At 44.6% G+C, this 26,615-nt stretch overlaps 1 protein-coding gene across 1 annotated transcript in view; it reads right to left on the bottom strand.

The window, feature by feature from the left end:
- The window catches only part of LOC122939654 (protein lifeguard 1-like), a 29,607-nt gene extending 7,425 nt beyond the window's left edge, over nt 1–22,182 (bottom strand). The window contains exons 1-7 of the mRNA XM_044295788.1: nt 22,054–22,182; nt 13,061–13,386; nt 9,620–9,698; nt 7,150–7,203; nt 5,942–6,032; nt 3,633–3,670; nt 2,707–2,794 (exon numbers count right to left, since the gene is read on the bottom strand). Coding sequence (XP_044151723.1) covers nt 2,707–2,794; nt 3,633–3,670; nt 5,942–6,032; nt 7,150–7,203; nt 9,620–9,698; nt 13,061–13,373 — 663 coding nt within the window. The 5' untranslated portion in view covers nt 13,374–13,386; nt 22,054–22,182. The remainder of the gene's footprint in view (nt 1–2,706; nt 2,795–3,632; nt 3,671–5,941; nt 6,033–7,149; nt 7,204–9,619; nt 9,699–13,060; nt 13,387–22,053) is intronic.
- Between the last annotated feature and the right edge of the window lie 4,433 nt (nt 22,183–26,615).

Here is a 26,615-nt window from a genome sequence, read left to right as displayed (position 1 = left end):
AAAATAATGTGGTTGCATAAGTGTGCATACCCTCTTATAACTGGGGATGTAGCTGTGTTCAGAATTAAGCAATCACATTCAAAATCATGTTACATAGGAGTCAGCATACACCGGCCATCATGTAAAGTGCCTCTGATTAACCCCAAATAAAGTTCAGCTGCTCTAGTTGGTCTTTCCTGAAATTTTCTTAGTCGCATCCCACAGCAAAAGCCATGGTCCACAGAGAGCCTACGAAGCATCAGAGGGATCTCATTGTTAGAAGGTATCAGTCAGGAGAAGGGGACAAAAGAATCTCCAAGGCATTAGATCTACCATGGAACACAGTGAAGACCGTCATCATCAAGTGGAGAAAATATGGCACAACAGTGACATTACCAAGAACTGGACGTCCCTCCAAAACTAATGAAAAGACGAGAAGAAAACTGGTCTGGGAGGCGACCAAGAGGCCTACAGCAACATTAAAGGAGATGCAGGAATATCTGGCAAGTACTGGCTGTGTGGTAGATGTGACAACAATCTCCTGTATTCTTCATATGTCTGGGCTATGGGGTAGAGTGGCAAGACGAAAGCCTTTTCTTACAAAGAAAAACATCCAAGCCAGGCTACATTTTGCAAAAACACATCTGAAGTCTCCCAAAAGCATGTGGAGAAGGTGTTATGGTCTGATGAAACCAAGGTTGAACTTTTTGGCCATAATTCCAAAAGATATGTTTGGCGCAAAAACAACACTGAACATCACCAAAAGAACACCATCCCCACAGTGAAGCATGGTGGGGGCAGCATCATGCCAAGGGGCTGTTTCTCTTCAGCTGGAACTGGGGCCCTAGTTAATCTAGAGGGAATTATGAACAGTTCCAAATACCGGTCAATATTGGGACAAAACCTTCAGGCTTCTGCTAGAAAGCTGAACATGAAGAGGAACTTCATCTTTCAGCATGACAACGACCCAAAGCATACATCCAAATCACCAAAGGAATGGCTTCACCAGAAGAAGATTAAAGTTTTGGAATGGCCCAGCCAGAGCCCAGACCTGAATCCGATTGAAAATCTGTGGGGTGATCTGAAGAGGGCTGTGCCCAGGAGATGCCCTCGCAATCTGACAGATTTGGAGTGTTTTTGCAAATAAGAGTGGGCAAATCTTGCCAAGTCAAAATGTGCCATGCTGTATTAGTTTAAGTGTGTGCAACCATATTATTTTATTTTTATATTTTTTCTTCCCTCTACCTAAAAGATTTCAGTTTGTTTTTCAATTGAGTTGTACAGTTTATAGGTCACATTAAACAGGGGTGTGTAGACTTTTTATATCCACTGTATGTATATATACGTGTGTATCTTATCACTTCTTAGTGAACCCTTTCTACACTAAGCCTTGTTATTCCCGTATCTCAGAATTCATCGGAGAGCAACCTCTATTAGACAGTGCTCAACTAGCTCGACTTGGCGCCTTACAGTCATGGCGTTCTCTGCATCTGCGCCTGACATTCAGGTGACCCATTCAAGGAGATTCATGGATTTTTTGGGTTTGTGAAGGTATATATATATATATATATATATATATATAGACAACCACCTCACTGCCCCTCACTTCCCCTGACAAAACCATTGAGTGAAACGCGTTGCATAAGTGAGGGAGACTGGTATGGCAGAGATACTTTGGGTATGTACATGGCTCACAATCTAATCTTATTGTTAGATCTAGGATTATTTTACTTTATTGATTACATTATTTTTTTCTTTGTGAAATATGATGTACTTACTTGCCACTATGGCGTTTGCCTGCTCTGATATATAGAGCCCTATTGCTAGCCTTTTCTAGTGGTCCCTCTTGTAATGTGGACCCATATGTATGGTTTTAATCTTGTATTTATATGATATGAAATAAAGGTTTTTGATACTTTATGATCGCTTAGACTGCGCATGGTCTGGGTACACACGTGTTTATTGTAGGAGTTGTGATAGTATTGATTGGGTAAGATGATGTATTGCGACTATCTCTCTCATGTATTACCATGGGGTGTCGACCATGTTCCAAAGAACTGGTCAATGGGTCTCCCTATTGTTGATGGCTAAATGATTGTTACTTACTTTAATTTTTAGCACTTCTTAGTGAACCCTTTCTACACGAAGCCTTGTTATTCCCGTATCTCAGAACGGGAGAGCAACCTCTATTAGACAGTGCTCAACTAGCAATATTGGCTGATAGGAGAAGATCCCACCAGCAGGCCTCAGAGATGAACTCATCATCAGGAGATCCCTTACAAGGCTTTATCCAAACACAACAACTTCTTTAAAGTATGGTCTAGAGCAGTAGTGATGGTGAACCTTTGAGAGAGCGAGTGCCCAAACTGCAACCCAAAACCCACTTATTTATCACAAAGTGCCAACACGGCAATTTCACCTGAATACCAATATAGTAGTACATCTTCCATGTACTTTATCATTTAGCTTTAACACCCTGCCTACATTCATTGTGCTGTTCATAGTGCGCCCATGAAGGGCAGGAAAAGTCTAAGGCATATTGGTACACCATAGACTTTTTCCAGGGTGTAGGTGCCCAGAGAGAGGGCTCTGAGGTCCGCCTCTGGCACCCGTGCCATAGGGTCGCCTCCACTGGTCTAGAAGTTTGCTGACTGGATTAGCACAGGCAATTATAGGACAGTGATAAATGGTAATATTAGGACCTCCCCAATATAAACAATGTCTTACCTTTGTTTGCAAAGCAAAAATAGTCAGACCCAACGTGACAAGTATGGTGGCTCCGGTGGCCCACATCACGGCATCAGCATCAAAGAACCTGGGGACAAGGTGTGAAATCTTGTAAGCAACTGCACATATGCTTTAAAGAGTAACTCTTAAGCTGAAATGGGTTTCAAAGTAAGCATTACTGCCATGTAGAATAGGAGACCCGGAATATAACTGTACCTTTCTTGTGAGTACACCATCGCTCCGCCAGACATGCCAACCAGTGCTATTCCCCTCTTATTTGACTGACAGTCCCTAACATCTCCAAGCTGGTAGCAATGAAGCACCTTCCCTACAGGGTGGTATGCTTATTTCAAAACCGATTTTGGAGGTGACAGACCCCTACCACCTCCACTCATTAGTTTGTAACTTTTCATGGAACCTTTCATAAATTCCCCTCATAGTATATTTTGTGTGTGTCACATTTTGGAGGTGGTTTTTAATGCATCCAGATGTTACTAGTCTATAGTGGATTTCATAATAATTAACTACTGATATGCTGTTTTTAGGACATTTGCACAGCGTGCTGTAGGCATGACGCTTCGGAGACGTTTTAAATGAGTCATCTCTGTGGGAGTGGAAAAACACAACGGAAAAAAATGGGGGGAGGGGTTGTGAAAACTCATGGCTTGTTTTTATCACAAAAATAAAAAACTGCATGAAAAATGCTACATGTGAAGGAACACTAAGGGAATACTGTACTTGTCAGAACCTGGGGAGCTCACGGCAGGAGGCTAAGGTTGAGCCTCAAATTTCTGCCTGCCATGGTGTGCAATGTGTGCCGACCCGCCACAAGTCACACGTCACAGTCAGCGTCCAAAACCGCTGTGAGCGACTCCTTTAAGGGTAAAATCTGATGTATCTATAAATGAGGTATATGAAGAACTCACGCTGCAAGCGATCCCAGCAAACAGCCTTCAAACACAGTCTGTAAAAACAAGGAGAGACACAGAGTTACTAACACGCCAAACATATAGGTGGGGGGCAAATAAGGGGACCCTGAGGGAATTCAAGTAAGCTGCTCAACTATGAGGGAACTCTCATACTTGGGGCTCGTTCACACGAACGTATTTTGCGTTCCGCATACGGGCCGTCTTCTGCGTTCCGCATACGGAACTATTTATTTCAATGGGTCCGCAAAAGATGCTGTCCGCATCCGTTGCTCCGTTCCGTGACCCCGCAAAAATTATTTTGTCCGTTTGGCGGACAAGAATAGGCATTTCTATAATAGGCCTCCTGTTCCGTTCTGCAAATTGCGGAAGGCACACGGGCGCCATACGTCTTTTGCGGATCGCAAAAAACTTCACGGTCGTGTAAACGAGCCCTTAAAGGGGTTGGCCGACCCCTGCAACAATTGTAGTTATGTGCCTGAATCTGTTCTGACTAAAGAAAACAGAGAAGCACTTACCTGGTCACCAGTGCTCTATATATCGAGGGTCCCCTCCCCGCTGCTTCAGGTCCCCTTTGTGACCGAAGTGTGACGCCCCATCTGTCGTCACATGGACTGCTGTAGCCATTCAGTGGCCTCAATATGTCACCACTGAGTGAATGGCTGCATCGGTGCAAGTGACAATGGATGTGAGGGCAGACCTAAAGAGACTGGAAGCAACGTGAATGGGACCCTTGGCGCTGGTGACTAGGTATGTGACGTTCTTTTAGGCAAAGCAGATTTCAGCACATAACTACAATTAAGGTGGGGGCGGACTACCCCTTTAAAGAGACTCAAACTACTATAAGATCTGTCAAGAGGTGACAAAAACATTTTTAGAGAAACCACGACAGAGGGGAATTTATTATCCTGACACGGCAGTTTTCTGGTGTAGAAAAGTCATACATTTTGGTGCAACTCACATTTTGTGTCAAAGTTTACCACCCTTGCCACTTTCTTAAAATAAAAAAAAAAATTGGGTGGGAGGGATGTTGTGTTGGTGGGACCTCCACAGGCCAACACATTTAAAGGGGTTCTCTGGGAATGGCTTAAAATGGCTAGCATCAACCTGTTCTAGAATGTGGGCAGGACTGGTTACCTCCTCTTGCAGAGTTGCCTGGGGGTTGAGGGGGTGAGGCCTCACTACAGGGTCGGACTGGCCTGCCAGAGGATCCTCCAGTGGGCCCAAGCTCTGACAATAATGGACCCCTAATAAAACAGGGCCCTTAAGGCCCTATATCCATGGTGGGTGGGCCCTCAGAATCATTTTGTCTGGTGGACCCAAGGAACTTCAGAACGACACTGCCTCACAACAGATGGTAATGATGTGATCCTGCCTACGGTATACCATCATGGCTGAGCAGCCTGACAGGAACACTCACCAATGTGTAGTAAATGCAAGTGCCAGGGCGTGGTGAGTAGTGAGGGCTCATCCCCTCACCCCTAGTCAGCTCTAAAAGTGGAGGCAACCAGTCCTACTCACATTCTAGAACAGGGTGCTGGCGGCCTTTTTAAATCATTCCTGGGGAACCCCTTTACCAATACGTGTGCCAGAAATACGCATGGAACTTGCTCCCAAAATTATTAAGAGGCACGCCTCTAAGAGAGGATCGTACACCAGTGGGGTTTCTAATTAAGACTGGTGTCAGAAATACTAGTCTTAATATATCCCCCCCAAAATGTAGATTATTTCCTTTCCACTATTCAAAGTCCGTGGAGTCTGATGGTGATAACCAAACACTGTATTTGGCTATCCACGTAGGTCCCATAGTCTTTGAATGGAGAAGCAGTGCTCATGCTCTACCTGTGCTTCATTCAAGCTCCCCCTCAGTGCAGTTATACACTGAAGAGTGATCGGATACTTAGACTCTATCCTCTGGGAAAACCCATTTAAAGGGGATTTTAAAATTGATGGCCTATCCTCAATATCTCATCATCGGGGGTCAACACCTGGCACGCCCGCTGATCAGCTGTTACTTAGTAGCTCCACTGCCGGATGTGCACAGCTCCATCTGTTATGTAGTGGACAGAGCTGGTTACTGCAGCATTCCCATTAGTGGGAGCAGCGCTCCAGTAACTTGCTCCAGCTACTCAATGGATGAAGCAGTGTAGTTCCTGCGCCTGAGCTATTTTGGAGCAGCTGCTTGGTGGGGGTGCGGGGTTTCAGACCGCCATCGATCAGATATTGATGGCCAATCTAGAGGATAGGCTATCAATGTCAAAATCCTGAATCATCCTTTTAATGATAAGCATTGCCAACATTGAACTTACAAAGATTCCAAGGAGTATGAAGTTTAATGGAACTCTCCGACGAGCCTGGTTACAGCAAGCAAGCACCATAATCAGAATGAAAGTACTAGGTCTGTAGGAAGAAACACAGCAGAACATGAGATGAAGGGGATATGATGATATGCCGAGAAAACGTATTTACAGGGCTGGCATCATTAGTCATGTTCTACATTGCCTCCTAGTCATTCTCTACATTGCCAAGCTGAAGGTGGGGGATAGACAAGGGTCCATACATACCAAAACAGTATGTAGCAAGCGCTTAAGCTCCCCCTAGTGGTGGCAGATGTAACAATATATTATGGGCATAATAATTATTAAGAAGTTAATCAGGAACAGGGCATTGTGTTACAAAGTGGACATTCACTTTAATGCTACCTATCAGTCATCTGTTTATTGCCTCCAAATATTAATAGTAATTGGAGGTCAAGGTTCTCTAGAAGTTTAATATTAATACCCATTCCTTAGGGTAGGCCATGAATAATATAGTTGCCAACACTCCCGAATTTACAAGGACTGTCCTTAATTTTCAGAGACGGTCCCGACTAAATCCAGGTAGAAAATAAGCCCAACCCCTAAGTGGATGTTCCCTGCAGATTTTGGGGCATTTCCGAAAATGGGGTGTAAGTGCCCCAAATGTTCCTACAAGAATGTAGGTAAATGTGCCATAACTCCAAAGTTTGCTGAATGTAGGTGGTGTCACGGTACTTTAGTGGGACCAAGGGTGCAGTACCAGGCTCCGTCACAACCATGTGTATGGCGCTCAGCCGGTATTAACAATAAAGGGGATGAAGCAGGTTGCATTCCCATCATTGAGCTTGTCGGTTGGATGTCAAAAGTTGAAACCTAAAAATCAAATATTACTGACCTTTCCTATAGAGCGCCCCCTCCCCCCCCCCCCCCCCCCCTCCCCCTTCTCTGGTAATCCAGAATTGTGAAGAATTCATATCATTTAGGTGGATGTCAAGAATCTTATAAAAATGGAGATGGTAATGATCACGGACAAATACTACTTGAGTTCAAGTCTGAGAATGAGATGTTCCACTACAGGCCACCAGGGGACACTGTTCCATTTCAATCTATGTGACATTTACTTTTACTAAATGAAAAAAATATTAGGGAAAAAATGCACATTTCTCATCTAGGAAGCATTGAAGCATCCCTGCAATCACTATAGGCACATAAAAACTTACAGAAGTGCGTATGCAAGATAAGGATTTTGCCATGTCCACTGCCTCAGTGTTTGCCTAATAGGAAACAGATTACGAGAAAATCATAAAAAAAAGAATCGGTGCAAGATCGTCACATATACGGTTGGATTATTACCTGTGAATCTATATAGGCACCCTATAGGAACACCAGTGTATTCACAATAGACAACTGGTATAAATACAATGATAACTCTATACGGCTCTAATTTACCGTTTCCCATCACATATTACAAGACTGTCTTCCTGCAACCACCACTAGAGGGGGCTCAGTGCCAAAAAATTGTATACAGCTACGGTTGATATCAATGGAAGCTGCAAAGAATCTCTCCCTAGTGATGGCTGCAGGAAAAATGCCATGAATCTTTTGTCGGGAGCAGGAGAAGCAGTTTAGCTCTGAACCCCGCTTATCACAGTCACTATGGCTTAACTTCTTATTTTTTTCAAAGATCAGTCTTCTAATAATTGCCTATTAGCCACACTTGCCAGCTCTGGGAGGCTAGATGTTCTGGCGTGTGTTGCGTGCCACCATACATTTTTTCTGTGTGTGGCAATGCCCCCTTTTTCAATCCATGCCCTCTTTTAGAGAAGGCTACATCCCTTATGTGAAGCAGTATGACCCCCCCTGTTTGTAAGACTCAGCGCCCACTAACTCCCATTCGAGGCTCAGCATCCCGAAACTCCCATTGGGAGGGACCAGTGTAACTTTTTAAGGGAGATCAACCCCAGTAAACAACTGGAACCTAGTCCATAGATAACACACATACATACAGACGTGGACAAAATTGTTGGTACCCTTTGGTCAATGAAAGAAAAAGTCACAATGGTCACAGAAATAACTTTAATCTGACAAAAGTAATAATAAATTAAAATTCTATAAATGTTAACCAATGAAAGTCAGACATTGTTTTTCAACCATGCTTCAACAGAATTATGTAAAAAAATAAACTCATGAAACAGGCATGGACAAAAATGATGGTACCCCTAGAAAACACAGAACATAATGTGACCAAAGGGACATGTTAATTCAAGGTGTGTCCACTAATTAGCATCACAGGTGTCTACAACCTTGTAATCAGCCATTGGGCCTATATATATGGCTCCAGGTAATCACTGTGTTGTTTGGTGATATGGTGTGTACCACACTCGACATGGACCAGAGGAAGCAAAGGAAAGAGCTGTCTCAAGAGATCAGAAAGAAAATTATAGACAAGCATGTTAAAGGTAAAGGCTATAAGACCATCTCCAAGCAACTAGATGTTCCTGTGAGTACAGTTGCACATATTATTCATAAGTTTAAGATCCATGGGACTGTAGCCAACCTCCCTGGACGTGGCCGCAGGAGGAAAATTGATGACAAATCTAAGAGACGGATAATCCGAATGGTAACAAAAGAGCCTAGAAAGACTTCTAAAGAGATTCAAGGTGAACTTCATGCTCAAGGAACATCAGTGTCAGATCGCACCATCCGTCGTTGTTTGAGCCAAAGTGGACTACATGGGAGACGACCAAGGAGGACACCATTGTTGAAAACGAATCATAAAAAAGCAAGACTGGAATATGCCAAACTACATGTTGACAAGCCACAAAGCTTCTGGGAGAATGTCCTGTGGACAGATGAGACAAAAATCGAAGTTTTTGCCAAGGCACATCAGCTGTATGTTCACAGACGAAAAAATGAAGCATATCAAGAAAAGAACACTGTCCCTACTGTGAAACATGGAGGAGGCTCTGTTATGTTCTGGGGCTGCTTTGCTGCGTCTGGCACAGGGTGTCTTGAATCTGTGCAGGGTACAATGAAATCTCAAGACTATCAAGGAATTCTAGAGAGAAATGTACTAGCCAGTGTCAGAAAGCTTGGTCTCAGTCGCAGGTCATGGGTCTTGCAACAGGACAATGACCCAAAACACACCGCTAAAAACACCCAAGAATGGCTAAGAGGAAAAAATTGGACTATTCTAAAGTGGCCTTCTATGAGCCCTGACCTCAATCCTATTGAGCATCTTTGGAAGGAGCTGAAACATGCAGTCTGGAAAAGGCACCCTTCAAACCGGACACAACTGGAGCAGTTTGCTCATGAGGAGTGGGCCAAAATACCTGCTGAGAGGTGCAGATGTCTCATTGACAGTTACAGGAAGCGTTTGATTGCAGTGATTGCCTCAAAAGGTTGCGCAACAAAATATTAAGTTAGGGGTACCATCATTTTTGTCCATGCCTGTTTCATGAGTTTATTTTTTTACATAATTCTGTTGAAGCATGGTTGAAAAACAATGTCTGACTTTCATTGGTTAACATTTATAGAATTTTAATTTATTATTACTTTTGTCAGATTAAAGTTATTTCTGTGACCATTGTGACTTTTTCTTTCATTGACCAAAGGGTACCAACAATTTTGTCCACGTCTGTATATAGCTATTTAGTTACATACAACAGAATTTAATAGAAATCAGCTTACCAAAATGTAAACATGAACACGAGTCCAAAAGTTATCACCAGCTGGATGGTCAGTGTGATGTAGACCTTTCGGATAAAGGCTGGGACACAGCAAAATACAAGTCAATATTTTATATAACTGTGATGAACAGGCAGGTACTACAAGGCCTACAATTATAAGAGTTCCTTTAGTGGCCATCAGGGGGCAGCATTCCACTACAATTTATATGAGATCTTTACCATTAGTGGAGAGAGTAAGGCTACTTTCACATTAGCGTTAGCCTGCCAGATCTGTACTGACGCTAGCCCAAGTGTGCCGCCAGAAGTCCTCTCCCGCCCCATTCACTATAATTGGGACGGACGGAAGATGCGGCCGCAGCACGGCAAACATGCCAAGAGGCGACCGGACAAAAACTGCAGCATGTGGACTTCCAGAGGCACACATGGGGTAGCCAGGGGCGGATTGGCCATAGACCTTAAAGGGAAGCTTCCCGGTGGCACCTGAGCCCTCCTCACGGCTAGCTAGTGGATCTTTTGGGGGATGTATTTTGTGATAGACTGTGGTATTTGGCTCTGTTGGGGTAGTATAATGTGCCACAATATGATATTTCTGGCCCTGCCTTCCATCAGTTTGGACCTAACTACATAATGGGGCCAATTTTAAGCTTAATGCACATGTCCGTGGAACACGGACCGTGTGATACCGGCCTGGATTTCTTCTGAGTGCAGGAGCGCACGGCGTCATTGGTTGCTATGACGCTGTGCGCTTCCTGCTGCTGCCGCAGTACAGTAATACACTGGTATGATCTATACCACTGCATCACTGTACTGCGGTGGCAGCATAAAGCGCACGGCGTCATAGCAACCAATGACGCCGTGCGCTCCTGCACTCAGAAGAAATCCAGGCCGGTATCACACGGTCCGTGTTCCACCCTCCCTTGCCCCTACCTGGTGCTGCCTGAGGCAATTGCCTTACCTCGCCTCATTGGTGGTGCACCCCTGGATGTTCCCCTGCCGGAACAGCCTGCCAGACACTGCTGACGCTAATGTGAAAGTAGCCTAACACATGAAAATTCCGGAGATGCGGAACGGAGTCACGGAACGGAACACCGGAAGCACTACAGAGTTCTTTCGTGGTGTTTCTTTCCGTTGTTCCGCACCACAAATAAATATGACGTCATATTTTTTTGGGGTGCGGACAGACCACGGACCCATTCAAGTTGAATGGGTCCGGCCCGCTGCACAGATGTTGTCCGTGCATTGGGGACCGCAATTGCGGTCCCCAATGCACAAAATGGCCGCACATTGGCCGTGTGCATGAGGCCTTATCCTAATGCATTCTGAATGGAAAGCAATCCGTTCAGGATGCATCAGGCACTAAGTGTTCAGGTAAAACGGATTTGCCCATGCGCAAACCTTTAATAATGCTAATAAAAATAAATACCGGATCAGTTTTTCCGGATGACATAGGAGAGACGGATCCGGTGTCTCAATGCATTTGTTAGACGGATCCACATCCGGATCCGTCTACAAATGCTATCTGTTTGCACACGTTTGCACACTTTCACACTTGCGGCAGAGAATTCCGGCAGGCAGTTCCGTCGCCGGAACTGCCTGCCGGATCCGTCAAAACGTATGCAAACTGATGGCATTTGTCAGACAGATCAGGATCCTGATCCGTATGACAAATGCATTGAAATGCCGGATCCGTCTCTCCGGTGTCATCTGGAAAAACTGATCCGGCATTTATTTTTTTCACATTTTTTGCGGTCTGAGCATGCGCAGACCTCAATGCAGGGTCCGGCATTAATGCATGTCAATGGGAAAAAATGCCAGGATTATCTCCGTCCTGAAAAGTCGAAAAGACTGAACTGAAGACATCCTGATGCATCCTGAACGGATTGCTCTCCATTCAGAATGCATTAGGATAAAACTGATCAGTTCTTTTCCGATATTGAGCCCCTAGGACAGAACTCAATGCCGGAAAACAATGACGCTAGTGTGAAAGTACCCTTAGCTGGAATGTAGCTATCCTATAAGTCAATGTTTGACCTTTTAAAACCACCCTTGAGATATCACTTAAGGATTATAACTAAGCCAGTACCTCTTCTGCACAACTGTTCCAGGGTGATTTCCCCGCATCAGGGCAGAGCAGAGAGAACTGGCCAAGACTTTTTTACTGATGACATAACATCTGGATAGGTTGTCAGTATCTGATCGGTAGGGATCCAACACTTGTGACCCCCACCAATCAGCTGTTTGAGAAAGCATCGGTGCTCACAGTAGTGTTGTGGCCTTCTCTCAGGTCACCAAGCACAGCGCCGTACATTGTATAGTGGCTGTGCTTGGTATTGCAGCTCAGCCCCATACATTTGAATGGGACTGAGCTGCTCCTAGGCCACGTTACCGATGAAGGTGTTGTCACTGGCTTAGGGAAAGCTGATAGAAAAGGCCACGGCACTACTGCAAGCACTGGTAACTTCTCAAACAGTAGAATAGCAGGGTCTCGGGATTCCAGCGTCTCGGACCCCCACTGGAGCACATAGATGACCTATCTGATAAATTGATAAACCCCTTTAACTGGTGAGAGGCATCTGTCAGGATCATGGGGGTACTACTTCTTCTTGTGGAAAGCACCTAGTAGGTGTAAGGAGTTTTTTTTTTAGGTCTCTGGGAAAAGGTATGCAAATGATCTCTCAAAGATCAAACATAGAAAACTCCGTCTCTGAGCCACCTGGTTACGTGAGGCACCTCTTTTGGAAATCCTGCATCCGCCAACATCACGCCAGGTTTTCTGTTTGGGCTATAGAGGAAACGTCATTTCCCAGGACAAAGGAGGTCCTGTGGACAGGCCCAAAACCAATCAAACTCCTGAATCCACCTCATCTGCACATGCACCAGGAAAATTAATAGTTCTGGTCTCCTTCACAGCATCTTCCTTGTATTGGGTTGCAGAAGTGACATCCCATCCATAGCCCAGACCATAAACCTGGTAAGAGACTTGACGTCGGGATTATTAGTAGACCAGGTTCCCGAGCAGCCAATCCACACAACTTCGTAATAAAGTGAAGCAAAAATGGGACAAATATATGGACACTATGGTCAAATTAGAACCCTGGACCCCGTTGCTGCAAGGCAACGGCCTCCAAGCTGCTTGAAGAGGTTACGAAGGTAGGAAATCACCAACATGTGGGCCCCCTTGCAATTTCTGACCATTTGGGTGTGCGGATGCCGACACTAGCCAAGTGTATTAGGAAAATTTTCTAAGTTAAGGGCATCTGCCCTTGTGATAAATGCACCGTATAACAGTAGTGTCCATCCTATGGCTCTTTAGATGTGTTGAAAAACTACTACCCCCAGCGTGTAAGACCACAAAAAATGCAAAACTCCAATTGCTCACTCGGTGGTCTTAACGGCAGGAATGCAGATAGCGGTGGCGACTTTTCTTTTGGGATTTACTTACCTCTTCTGACTGCACGTTCAGAGAATGGGTTGATATCCTCAATCCCAGCCGTGTACTCCGGTGGCATTTCTACATCTGGTTTGGGACCACCTTCACCAAGGAAACCATGATGAGGCTGGTCAGGAGGAGGAGGGTAGGCGCTATAACCTGGCGCACCCACCAGTGAGGGGTTTTGTTCACTGTATGGTGGTGCAGCTGGCATGTAGGTGGAGGAGTATGGTGGTGCCTGTGGAGGGTAGGCTGGGTTTTGACCTGCTTGTACATAACTCATCGGTAGATTATCATAGTCGCTGTGGGGACCGCTCTTCTGCATTTTTTTCTTATGTCTGGAATAGAAGCAAACTGGGTTAATGGAGGGTAAAAACCAGTCAAAGCATCAAACTTGCACCCATCTTTTGGGTGGACCTATTTGTCAGCAGCCATTTTATGTTGGATGAAACTAGAACTACTACACCAGACAGACTCATATCTCCCGACTGAATCACACAAGTTTATAGCCCTAGATTCCTAAAGAAACACACGCTCACTGGCTAATTTGCACCTCCCCATCCCCCGCTCAGGACAATCCCACAAAAAAACAGGACATTTGGGCAATTTGGCATCGTTTGACATGGACAACCCATTTACTACAGCCAAGCTGTTGCAAATCTACAAATCCCAGCATGCTCCTTTCATTTCTATGGGAGTTCCAGTGGGATTTCATCCAGTTTCCTGCATGAGCTCCACGTTTTGGCCGGACAAAAACTGGTACATGCAAAAGACAACAAGAAGGAAGAGAAAAGACACTAGGCCTCACCGCTAGGGAAGAAAAAAGGGTCACCCCCTATAAACCCCTGTTCCTGGCCCTAACTCCTATCCGTATGGGCACCTCTCAATGGTAGAGATGCCCATACACAGGAACCTGGAAAACCCTGGTAACCCTCGGATTCTCTAAAGGTAATGACAGGGCAGAGACAACCCGTTCCTTCCCTGGTGAAGAAACCAGCATCTCGCTGAGGCCTAGTAAACAACCCCGGCAGGAAGGGGGGGGGGGTGAATACAAAACACAACAAGCAGAACACTTAACTTCTGAGGCTGATGGATGATCCAAAACCAAATGAAGCTATCCAGAGCAAGGAGTGATGGGTAAAGTCAGACTAAATAGGGAGAGGTAAAGGTCACATGATCCACACCTGAACAGAAGGTGTGGACATAGCAGCAACACAGACAAAGTGAAACCAAAAGAGGCTGTCAGATCACTCATGTGCAGTCAGTCTTTCAGACCTTCTAACACCTGTCACAGGTGTGACACTAGTCTTAAGGCCTCTTTCACACGAACTATACGGATTAGCCTTGGATATGTTCAGGGTGCGTTCAATTGTTCAGTTTTTTCCATGCGGATGCAATGCGTTTTGATGCGTTTTTCACACGCATGATAAAAAACTGAAGGTTTACAAAAAACATCTCTTAGCAACCATCAGTGAAAAACGCATTGCACCCACACTTATAAATTGTCTGGGATTTTTATATTGGCTGAGCCATTAATACTAGTGGACCCATACCATGTGCTGTGCATGTGCAGTCCGTTACACGCGCTGAGGTAAAATATGCCAGTATTTGTAGTTTTTGTGTTGTCTTATGCCTATTGACATGTCATTGTAAGGGCTCATGCACACGACCGTATGCCCTCCGAGACATACAGTCCGTGAGCGGGCCATATGTCCCGGAGCGGCATACATCGTGTGCACGAGAGCGCACAGCATCATAGGTTGTGTGCATGAGCCCTAAGGCAGGGATCAGCAACCTTCAGCACTCCAGCTGTTATGAAACTACAACACCCAGTATGCTCATTTCACTTCTGTGGGTGTTCAGAGAACAGCCGAGCAAGTGTGCATGATGGGAGATGTCGTTTCACAACACCAGGAGTGCTGGAGGTTGCTGATCCCTGTTGTAAGGGCTTATGCACATGAACATATTTTTTTCCGTGATCGTTCCATTTTAGTCTTTTTTTGTGGCCCGTATGCAGAACCATTAACTTTAATGGGTCCACAAAAAAATGGAAATTACTCAGTTTTCTTATGACCGCATGGGCGATCCGTTTTGATGCCATACAGACGTCATCCATATTTTTTTGCGGATCCGTATTTTGTGGACCTCAAAATACATACTGTGGTGCCCTTAGGCCTCATACACACAACCGTATGTATTTTGCGTGTGACGTCCGTGTGCATTCCGTATTTTGCAGAACGGAACAGCTGGTCCCTAATAGAACAGTACTATACTTGTCCGTAATGCGGACAATAATAGGACATGTTCTATTTTTTGGCGGAATCGAAATACGGACATACGGAAACGAAATGCACACAGAGTAACTTCATTTTTTTTTGCGGACCCATTGAAATGAATGGTTCCGTATACGGTCCGCAAAAAAAATATGGAACGGACATAGAAAGAATATACGTTCGTGTGCATGAGCCCTTAGTCAGTGATTTTCATCAGTGATTGTGGCCAAAACCAGGAGTGAAGCCTGCACAGACATGAGATATAAGGAAAAGACCTGCTCCTGTTCTGGGTTTAGAGCCGCACCTTGTTTTGGCTCAAAATCACTGATGGAAATCACTGACCGAACACTGGGGGAGATTTATCAAAACTGGCCTTAGTTGCCCATAGCAACCAATTAGAGTCCACCTTTCATTTTTCAGAGCTCCTTTGGAAAATGAAAGGTGGAATCTGATTGGTTGCTTTAGGCAACTAAGGCCAGTTTTCCTTTACACCAGTTTTGATAAATCTCCCCCACTGACTGTGTAAATGAGGCATTACAGACAAAACCTTGGGGGGCAAGTAACATAATTTTTTTGGGACATTGCTGATTTCTCCTATAACTGGGGTTGACATTATTCGGCCAGTATCGGACTGGGGTTTCTTGTGCCCACCAGAGGAAATTATTCTCAGGGCCAAAACCCCATATCATCAATAACATCTAATAGGTTTTGAATCAAAGCCCCCTTTCAGATGAGCGAGTGTCACACTTCGGACTTGGAGCGTGAGTATGAGACAGCTCCCGTCCTGACCACCCAGCACTGCTGGGGTCGCATAGTATTATATTGATTTATGATGCTATATAACCCTTACAGTTCTGGAATGTATTGAATAAGGCCTTATGCACACGGCCATTGTGTGGCTGTTCCGTGCATTGTGGTCCCCAGTGCAAGGGCAACATCCGTGCAGCGGCCGGGACTGATCAAGAACCATTCAACATGAATGGGTCAGTGATCCGTCCGCACCGTAAAAAAATATAAAACGTTCTATTTTTTTGCTGTGCAGAGGCACAGACAGAAACACCACTGAAGCACTCCGTAGTGCTTCTGTTGGATTCTGTGCCTCCGTTCCACACCGCAGCTCCGGATTCAAGTGAATAGGTCCGCATCCGTGATGTGGGGAGCACACGGCCGGTGCCCACATATCGCGGACCCGCTGTTTGCGGGCTGCAATACGGCAACGGCCGGGTGCATGAGGCCTAACGCTGGGTTCACACCTGAGCGTTTTACAGCGCGTTCCTACGCGCTGTAAAACGCACAACAGGCAAGAACCAATGATTCCCTATGGGAAGGGTTCACACCTGGGCGTTTTACAGCGCGTACGATCGCGCTGTAAAACGCCCGACGCTCAAACAAGTACAGGAGCTTTTTTTGGCGCGTTTGACGCGCGTTTGGGCCATAGACTCTTTGGACAACACTGCTGTCAATCACCCATTAAAAAAAACGCGCATAAAACGCGCGACAAAAACGCGCATAGAAACGCGCGTTTGAGAAACGCCTAGGTGTGAACCCAGCATTATGTCAGTGTTATCCAATACATTCCAGACCTCTAAGGGTTACATAGCATCAAAAATCAATATAATGCTATGCGACCCCGTCAGTTCCGGGAGGTCAGGATGGGAGCTGCTGCAGACACATGCTGCAAAGTCTGGAGCGTGGAACTCGCTGGTCTGAAAGGGGCCAAAGAAATAGACCCTGGTGTCTAGTGATTATCTCCAAAAGCAGCTCCAAATGTTTTTTTTTTCTTTTCTCCTGGACTTTGGGGCCACTATGGTATCAGAGCCGCAGTGTTTTTTGTCCAGCCGCATATTATAGTGAATGGTGCCTGGTGGACTTCTGGCAGCTCACGGGTGTACACTGTAGTACGGATCTAGCAGACTGTTCCCCTGCCGGACCGAGTAAACGCCGGCGTGAAACAGGCCTTACCGCAGACTGCTGGCTATTCATTCATAACTTCTAGTACGAATAATAGAGGAATGGCACAACATAGAGACATAGGAAGCTGCAGAATTGTTATTACATGGGGGGTGCAAGTAGTCATAAAACAGACATGTCAGGAGAGGGGAGGGGTCCTCTGTAACTAATTGACATAACCTGGTATGGCTACCACATGATCGCCAAAAATATTGATGAAGTCGTTTCAAAAATCTTGATGAGGTCGTACCCACAAGATCACGGCAGGAGCGCGGGTGTAAGGCACAGCCATGTTCTGACCACAATTACAGTGACCAGAGATACCTGCAGACTAACCCCTTAGAAGCCTGAGTGTTTGACAAGGGGTTCCCTCTGTCAGCCTATCGGCAGCACATATAACCCTGACACTCGGCATGTAACAGCACTAGAAAGAGTATAGCAAGCGCCGGAGGCGTCAGCGCAGGTCCTGCTGAATGAAGATAGAAGGATCTTCTATCTTCAGCAGGACCTGCGCTGACGTCACCGCGCTCACCACGTGGTCATCAAAGGTCCTTTTGCAGGTCCTCAAAGAAGAAGAAAGAAGACGATGCAGACTGTGCGAGATCAAGTGGATGAGGTGAGTTAATTATTTTTTTTTTTAACCCCTCAATCGACATTTTAGCAAGCATTCTGTATTAAGAATGCTATTATTTTCCCTTATAGCCATGTTATAAGGGAAAATAATAAAATCTACAGAACACCAAACCCGAACTTCAGTGAAGAAGTCCGGGTACCACATTTAGTTTTTTATCACGCGCGTGCAAAACGCATTGCACCCACGTGAAAAACTGAACAACGCAATTGCAGTCAAAACTGACTGAAATTGCGTGCGCCCTCGTGCGGGTTTCCCGCAATGCACCCGGGATGCATCCGGAGCAAATTCGGGACGCCCGCGTGAAAGAGGCCTAAAGGAATTTTAAATGGTGCCAAAACTACAACCAGACCTGCAAAAAACAATGCCATCATACAGTGGTTACGTCAACGGAAATATAAAAAGTGGCTTTTTATTATACTATCATTTTTTATTGAGCAAAAATGAGCAAAAATCATACAAATTTGGTACTGCTGTATCCACACCCGCCAATAACACAAAGTTATCCTGGTATTTGTACCACACACCAAAGGCCTAATTTGAACATTAGGACAAAGTATCATAACTTAGGGACGGAGCCTCTGATCAACAAAAGAAAAACAGCGTTTTAATCAGGTGAACGGCAGCTATGTGTCTATACAAACAGCTGGAAAGGGAAGTCGTTGGTGAAAGATTCCCTTACAAAAAAACTGCTTACAAATGATATATAAAATAGTGTAAAAAAAAACTACAACTCATCCAACAAAAAAACAACCCTACTACAGGCTTGTCCCTGGCAAAAAAAAAGCTCAGATTTTTGCAGCACAATGAAAAATTTGGTAAAAAAAACAATCTTGGTCTGCAAAAACAGATCCGCAAAAAATACGGATGACATCCGTGTGCATTCCGTTTTTTGCGGAACGGAACATCTGGCCCCTTAAAATAGACCAGTACTATCCTTGTCAATAATAGGACATGTTCTATCTTTGAACGGAAATACAGAAATGGAATGCATACAGAGTAAATTCCATTTTTTTTTCAGACCCACTGAAATTAATAGTTCTGTATACGGTATATATACAGACCGCAAAAAACGGAACGGGAACGGAACAGGAAAAAGAGGCCTTGATGCCAAAGTCATTTTCCATTTTTGTTTTTAACCCCCAGCCTTCTAAAAGCAATAAAAAAATTATTTTTCCATTCACATAGTCACATGAGGGCTTGTTTTTTTGAGTTGCAGGTTGTACTTTCTACTAGCACCATTTATTAGTCCATACAATATCTTGGGGAAATGGACAAAAATGTTTAATGTGGTGGAACTGGGAAATGTCACGGAATGACACAGAAATGTGAACGAGGCCTTAAAGTCGTCCACAAGTGGTTAAATTGCATTGCTGAAATATTTATTATACTTTTAAATGTGAAGATCATATTGTGTATACGCTATATTTACACCGTGCTGGATTTCCTTCTTTAAGGAGTTCTATCACCTTTTCCTTTGTTTCAATTAACAACTTTCTTGGATTGTTATTTGCTTTCAGTCCGAGAGCTCTTGGTATATTGGAGAGATGGACAAAAATGATTAATCTGGTGGAACTGGGGAAAAAAAAGCAATTGCTCTATTGTTTTACAGGTTATATTTTTATGGTGACGTTATCTTTATTCTGCAAGTAAGTACGATTACAGCAGTGCCAAATGTAAAGTGCTTTTTTTTTATCATTCTTTAATACATAAAAAACTAAATGGCATTACCATATTCTGACATCTGTAACTTTCTATATTGCCGTCTGTGACATCTTTTTCACAAGGCGAGCTGTAGTTTTTATTCATACAATTTGGTGGTATGGATGACTTTATTTAATTTTGGGGGGGGGGAGGCAAAGCAACAAAAAAAACTGATTTGGCCATTTAAAAAAAAAATTCCGTTATGGGATAACTATATATTTTTTTTTTATAGCAGTCATTTTCTGATTTGGTGATACCAATGAAGTTTATTTAGAATTTTATTTTTTATATGGAAAATGAGAAAAGAGGGATGATTAGAATTTTAGTCGTTTTTTTCCACTTTATTTTTAAAGGGGTCTTGTGATGGCCAGTTCGCCGTGTTCGCCAGCGAACACATGCGGGCTGCCGTCTTAACTCACAAGTCCGGCGATGCACAGGTAAGTCCTTACCTGTGCCGGGAGCTGGTCTGAAACAAATGCGGTCACCTGGAGCAGGCAGTTCCAAGAACAGCCGCCGGGGGCCTTCTTCGGGCTGTTCTCGGAACTGCCTGCTCCCGCTGACCGCATTTGTTTCAGACCGGCTCCCGACACAGGTAAAAACTTACCTGTGCATCGCCGGACTTGTGAGTTAAGATGACAGCCCGCATGTATTTGCGGGCGAACACGGCGAACTGGCCATCACTGCATACAATCATTATATTGCTTCTGCTATAGACTTACGAGTTCAGCCTATGGTAAAATTGCTGCGTTCCTTTTAAAGGGGTTCTCCAGGATTAGAAACATATCGCTACTTTATTCCAAAAACAGCACCACCCCTGTCCATGGGTTGTATCTGGTATTGCAGCTCAACTCCATTGAAGCGAATGATGCTGAGCTGTAATACCAGACAGAACCTGTGGACAAGTGTGGTGCTGTGTTTGGAAGAAAGCAGTCATCTTTTTCTAGTCCTGGACAACCCCGTTAAGCACTGCAGGACTTTATATGAAGTTTGCTATTGCAGGCCTGGGTGCCTCACTCGTTCTTGTCGCAGGGGGGGGGGGGGGAGGGCTGCTCATTCAATGGGAGCAGCACGCTTCCAGTAAAAGACCATTCAGATGCTGTGGTCCCAGTACTAATAATATGGTTATACTACAAATAATAATATTATACTACTACTACTACTAACAGTAATAAAATAATAATATAGTGATACTACAAATAATAATATAATAATACTACTAACAATAATACTAATATACTAGTACTACTTCTAAGGGTTCATGCACACGAACGTATTTTCTTTCCATGTCCGTTCAGGTTTTTTTTGTGAACCGTATACGGAACCATTCATTTCAATGAGTCCGCAAAAAAAAATGGAAGTTACTCCATTCCGTTTAGAAAAATAGAACATGTCCTATTATTGTCCACATAACGGACAAGGATAGTACTGTTCTATTAGGGGCTAGCTGTTCCGTTCCGCAAAATACGAAATGCACACAGAAATCATCCGTATTTTTTTTGCGGACTTCAAAATACATACGGTCGTGAGCATAAGCTCTAATGATAATATAAGTACTCATGCAAACAACTCTGTGCCGGCCATGCCCATGCTGCGGATCCCAAATTGCGGTCCGCAATGCACAGGCACTGACCGTGTGCCCGCTGTCGGACTGCGTGGACCCATTGATTTGAATGGGGTCTGCGATTCGCATACGGCGGTCCGCGCTGCAAAAAAGTAGTGTATGCAGTACTTTTGTGGCGCGGAGGCACGGACAGAAAACTACGGAGTGCTTCTGTGGGCTTCCTATCCGTATCTCCGTTCCGCACCGTTTCTTCCGGATTGCGGACCCCTTCAAGTTAATGGGTCTGCATCCGTGATACAGAGCGCACGCAGCCGGTACCCGTCTATTGTGGACCTGCTGTTTGCGGGCCACAATACGGGCACGGACCTGCTATGGTCGTGTGCATGAGGACTAATACTGCTACTAACAATAATAATAAAATACTACTACTACTATTAATAATAATAATAATAATATAGTAATACTACAAATAAAAATACTACATACAATAATACTAATATACTGCTACTAATAATATAATACTACTAACAATAACAATACAATACTAACAATAATATTATAATAATACTACTACAAATAATGTAATACTAAAAATAATAAAAAGAATACTAGTAATAATATAGTAATACTACAAATAATAATGTAATACTAACAATAGTAAAATACTACTAATAATAATAATAACAATAATATAGTAATACTACAAATAATAATATAATACTATTAACAATAATACTAATATACTAATAAAATAATAATGCTACTAACAGTAATAATATACTACAAATAATAATATGTTGCTACTACTACTAATAATAATAATTATAATAACAACAATAGTAGAATTATAATAATATGTAGAAAAGAGCAGAGATTTGTCACTTACAGAGATTCGCCTCGCTGGTGCCTTAGATCCTCAGTGCCGGGAAGTGTCAGTCGTCATTGTTCGCTCTGCGCTATTAATCGCAGTCTGTGGCGGTGTCAAAGTTCGTTAACCTTTTATGGAGCAGCCGTGATGTCATTGGAGCGGGGAGATGTTTGCACAAGGCCCAGATAAGAGCGTGGTGATGGCACCGTCACATTACACACAGTCCCTGCATGGATTCAGCCTTCAGTAGCAAGGAAGTAGAAACTTTATGGCGGGATTTTGTTTATTTCTGCTACTGAACTTGAATACAAATCAAGGTAAAGTAAGGCTACTTTCACACTGGCGTTTTGGTTTCTGTTTCTGAGATCCGTTCAGGGCTCTCACAGGCGGTCCAAAACGGATCAGTTTTGCCCTAATGCATTCTGAATGGAAAAGGATCCGCTCAGACATGCGATGTGGAGCCAAACGGATCCGTTCCGACACACAATGTAAGTCAATGGGGACGGATCCGTTTTCTCTGACACAATCTGGCACAATAGAAAACGGATCCGTCCCTCATTGACTTTCAATGGTGTTCAAGACGGATCCGTTTTGGCTATGTTACAGATAATACAGATCCGTACGGATGCATGCGGTTGTATTATCTGAACGGATCAGTCTGTGCAGACCCATGACGGATCCGCACCAAACGCAAGTGTGAAAGTAGCCTAAATCGCTTAAAGGAAACCTGTCACCTGGATTTTGTGCATAGAGCTGAGGACATGGGTTGCTAGATGGCCGCTAGCACATCCGCAATACCCAGTCCCCATAGCTCTGTGTGTCAAAAAAACTATTTTATAGATATGTAAATGAACCTTAGATGAGTCCTGTCTCCTCCATAATTCAGAGATGAGTCCAGTGTTCTCTGACTCTGAGCCCAGCCATGCCCACTGTGAAGGAGCCCAGCCATGCCCACTGTGAAGGAGCCCAGCCATGCCCACTGTGAAGGAGCCCTGCCATGCCCACTGTGAAGGAGCCCTGCCATGCCCACTGTGAAGGAGCCCAGCCATGCCCACTGTGAAGGAGCCCAGCCATGCCCACTGTGAAGGAGCCCAGCCATGCCCACTGTGAAGGAGCCCAGCCATGCCCACTGTGAAGGAGCCCTGCCATGCCCACTGTGAAGGAGCCCAGCCATGCCCACTGTGAAGGAGCCCAGCCATGCCCACTGTGAAGGAGCCCAGCCATGCCCACTGTGAAGGAGCCCAGCCATGCCCACTGTCAAGGAGCCCAGCCAAGCCCACTGTCAAGGAGCCCAGCACCGCCCCGCATCCTCCAAATCTCCTCCTTGCTCCCCGACGCCACAAAGCTAGAGCGCAGTAATCTCACGATGTGTGAGCTAGCCCATGCGCGGTTCGTTCCCTGAGGCTGATGCCAGCACAGGGAAGGAACACTATGCCGACACTGCGCATGCGCTAGCTCGCGCATCGCAAGCTTACGGCGCTCTAGCTTTGTGACGTCAGGGAGCAAGGAGGAGATTCGGAGGATGCGGGGCGGTGCTGGGCTCCTTCACAGTGGGCGTGGCTGGGCTCCGGAAACATTAGCCTCATTTACATATATATATAATCATTTTTTTGACACAATAAAAGCACACAGAGCTATGGGGACTGGATATTGCGGATGTGCTAGCGGCCATCTAGCAACCCATGTCCTCAGCTGTATACCCTTTGAGATGTTTGAGATTCTGCAGCTGCGGCCACTTGCTAGTCGCACTGTGACCCCATTTACTTCAATGGCTGCTCTGCTACACTGCGATGGTTGGTCGCATGATCACTGGATGTTTACACCAGTCTGGAGTTCATTGGCGCCATTAATGGATCCTGTATTTCCATTAGGCCGCCTTTACACACAGGGCCAACTATCTAAAATTAAAACTGCCTTTGTTGCCCATAGCAACCAATCACAGCACAGCTCTCATTTGTCAAAAGCACTGTAAGAAATGAAAGGTGCGCTGTGATTGGTTGCCATAGGCAACAAAGAAAAGGTTTATTTTAGACATCAAAAAATGCCATAATGGGGAGATTTATCAAGACCCGTGTTTTCAAAGTCGGTGTTGATATCCCCCCTATGCTGCTTTAGGATATGGTTTATTTATGACAAGGCGCACTCCTCATCATAAATTAAAGGGGTTTTCTGTGACTTTACAACTGATGACCCATCCTCTGGATAGGTCATCGGTGTCTGATCAGTGAAGGTCCAACACACCTGAGGCCACTGCCGATCCCCGCCGCTGTGTGAGAAGGCACTGGCACTGCGGTCTTCTCTCTGCTCAGCAAGCACAGCGCCGTACATTCTATAGTGGCCGTGCTTGGTATCGCAGCTCAGTCCCGTTCACTTCAATAGGGCTGAGCTGCACCTAGGTCATGTGACTGATGAATGTGACATCACTGGCCTAGGGAAAGCTACTGCACCGCTGCCTTCTCAAACAGCTGATCGGCAGGAGTCCCGGGTGTCGGACCCCCACAGATCAGATACTGATGACCTGTCCAGAGCATAGGTCATTAGTATAAAAGTCTTGGAAAACCCTTTTAAGCGCATTCTCCGGCCGTCTGTGTGCCCTATGAACTGCCGTAGACCAGGAAACTGGCATAAATGATGATAAATCTGCCCACACCACACCTCTGCCATGGCCCCTTTTTTGGAAAGTGGAGAGGGATGCAATAAAACACCATTGGCACAAAAATGTTTGTCCAAATGGATTTAAAAAAAGTTGCAAAGTCCCACAGATAAGGAGAAAAAAAAACATACCTAGCACATGCTGCGTTCTGTTAAAGCCACAAAAGACTATGCAAAACACCATTAAAATACTTTGTCTGTAGTGAAGTTTAGAATTCATTATAAAGTGTAAAGTAATTTGCTGATATAAAATTCAAAAATAAAATGTATCTGTATAGCGCCACCTGCTGTTTGTTTTTTTCCTTATTTCATGTCCACCTCACTGAGCTGGTCGCACACGCTCAGTTTAAATCTTCAACTGCCACTAGCCATATTTTCTGTTAGATGCTGTGTCAGTTACAGGGAGAGAGCTGCAGCAGAAAGGACACACCCCCTGAGCTGCCAGGCTGAAATAAATGTAGCAGAGCAATTGGAGCAATGAATGTGAATCCATGTGAGGCACAGGGCTGGTTCTAACTTTGTTAGAAAGAGATTGTCATGTACTTATATGATGTCAGATTTTCATTTTTGCATCAATTATGGGATAACCCCATATCACGGCCGGAGAGCAAAAATGAAATTGAGTGAATGTTAAAACAGCTCTGGGGACAATTCCGCTTAAAGGGGTTATCCCATGTAAAAAATGAAAATCAGACATCATATAGTACATGGCAATCTCTAACAAAGCTTGAACCAGCCCTGTACCTCACATGGGTCCGGAGAGCTCCCCATTCATTGCTCCAATTGTTCTGCTAGATTTATTTCTAGCTGACATCTTAGGTTGCATGTCTTTTCTCAAGGGGTGCGTCCTTTCTGCTGCAGTTGGTGGCAGTTGAAGGATGGAACTGAATGTATGTCAACCTCAGTGAGCTGGACAGAGAAAATAGAAAAAAAAAAACAGCAGGTGGCGCTATACAGATAGATTTCAGTGAATAGCTCAGTGGCTATATGAAATTTTTAATTACAACCCCTTTAACCAAAACAATGATTAGGCTACTTTCACACTAGCGTTCGATCGGATCCGTTCTGAACGGATCCGATCATATTAATGCAGACGGAGGCTCCGTTCAGAACGGATCCGTCTGCATTAAAATGGCAAAAAAATGCTAAGTGTGAAAATAGCCTCGGACGGATCCGTCCAGACTTTCAATGTAAAGTCAATGGGGGACGGATCCGCTTGAAGATTGAGCCATATTGTGGCATCTTCAAACGGATCCGTCCCCATTGACTTACATTGTAAGTCTGGACGGATCCGCACGCCTCCGCACGGCCAGGCGGACACCCGAACGCTGCAAGCAGCGTTCAGCTGTCCGCCTGTCCGTGCGGAGGCGAGCGGAGCGGAGGCTGAACGCCGCCAGACTGATGCAGTCTGAGCGGATCCGCTCCATTCAGACTGCATCAGGGCTGGACGGCTGCGTTCGGGTCCGCTCGTGAGCCCCTTCAAACGGAGCTCACGAGCGGACACCCGAACGCTAGTGTGAAAGCAGCCTTAGATGGTTACAACACAGTGTATTATGACATTTTACCAGTCATTTTTGTAGTAATATAGATGAATGAATATATTACAGATACAGTTTACATCACTGCCTGTAACAGAAGAATACGGGACATGGCTATCTTGTCAGCACATTCCTGATAATACGGAAACATATAAACCTTGGGAAGATAATATCTGAAACATATAATAAACTAGGGAGTAATGATTAGCATTTCCTAGAAAACTTATATCTGAAATTTGCATCTACACATAATGGAAATTTAACCCTGAATTTGCTAGAATTGGGACTACATTTAACATTTAAATTACGTTTTCATATTCTAAGAAATTAAACTTAAAAAGGGGTATTCCCATCTGAGACAATGGGGGCATATTACTAGGATATGTCCCC

Source organism: Bufo gargarizans, chromosome 5, assembly GCF_014858855.1.
Source record: "Bufo gargarizans isolate SCDJY-AF-19 chromosome 5, ASM1485885v1, whole genome shotgun sequence".
NCBI classification, from domain to species: domain Eukaryota; kingdom Metazoa; phylum Chordata; class Amphibia; order Anura; family Bufonidae; genus Bufo; species Bufo gargarizans.
The sequence above is the reverse complement of the archived record's forward strand: the minus strand, read 5'-3'. Positions and strand labels throughout refer to the sequence as shown.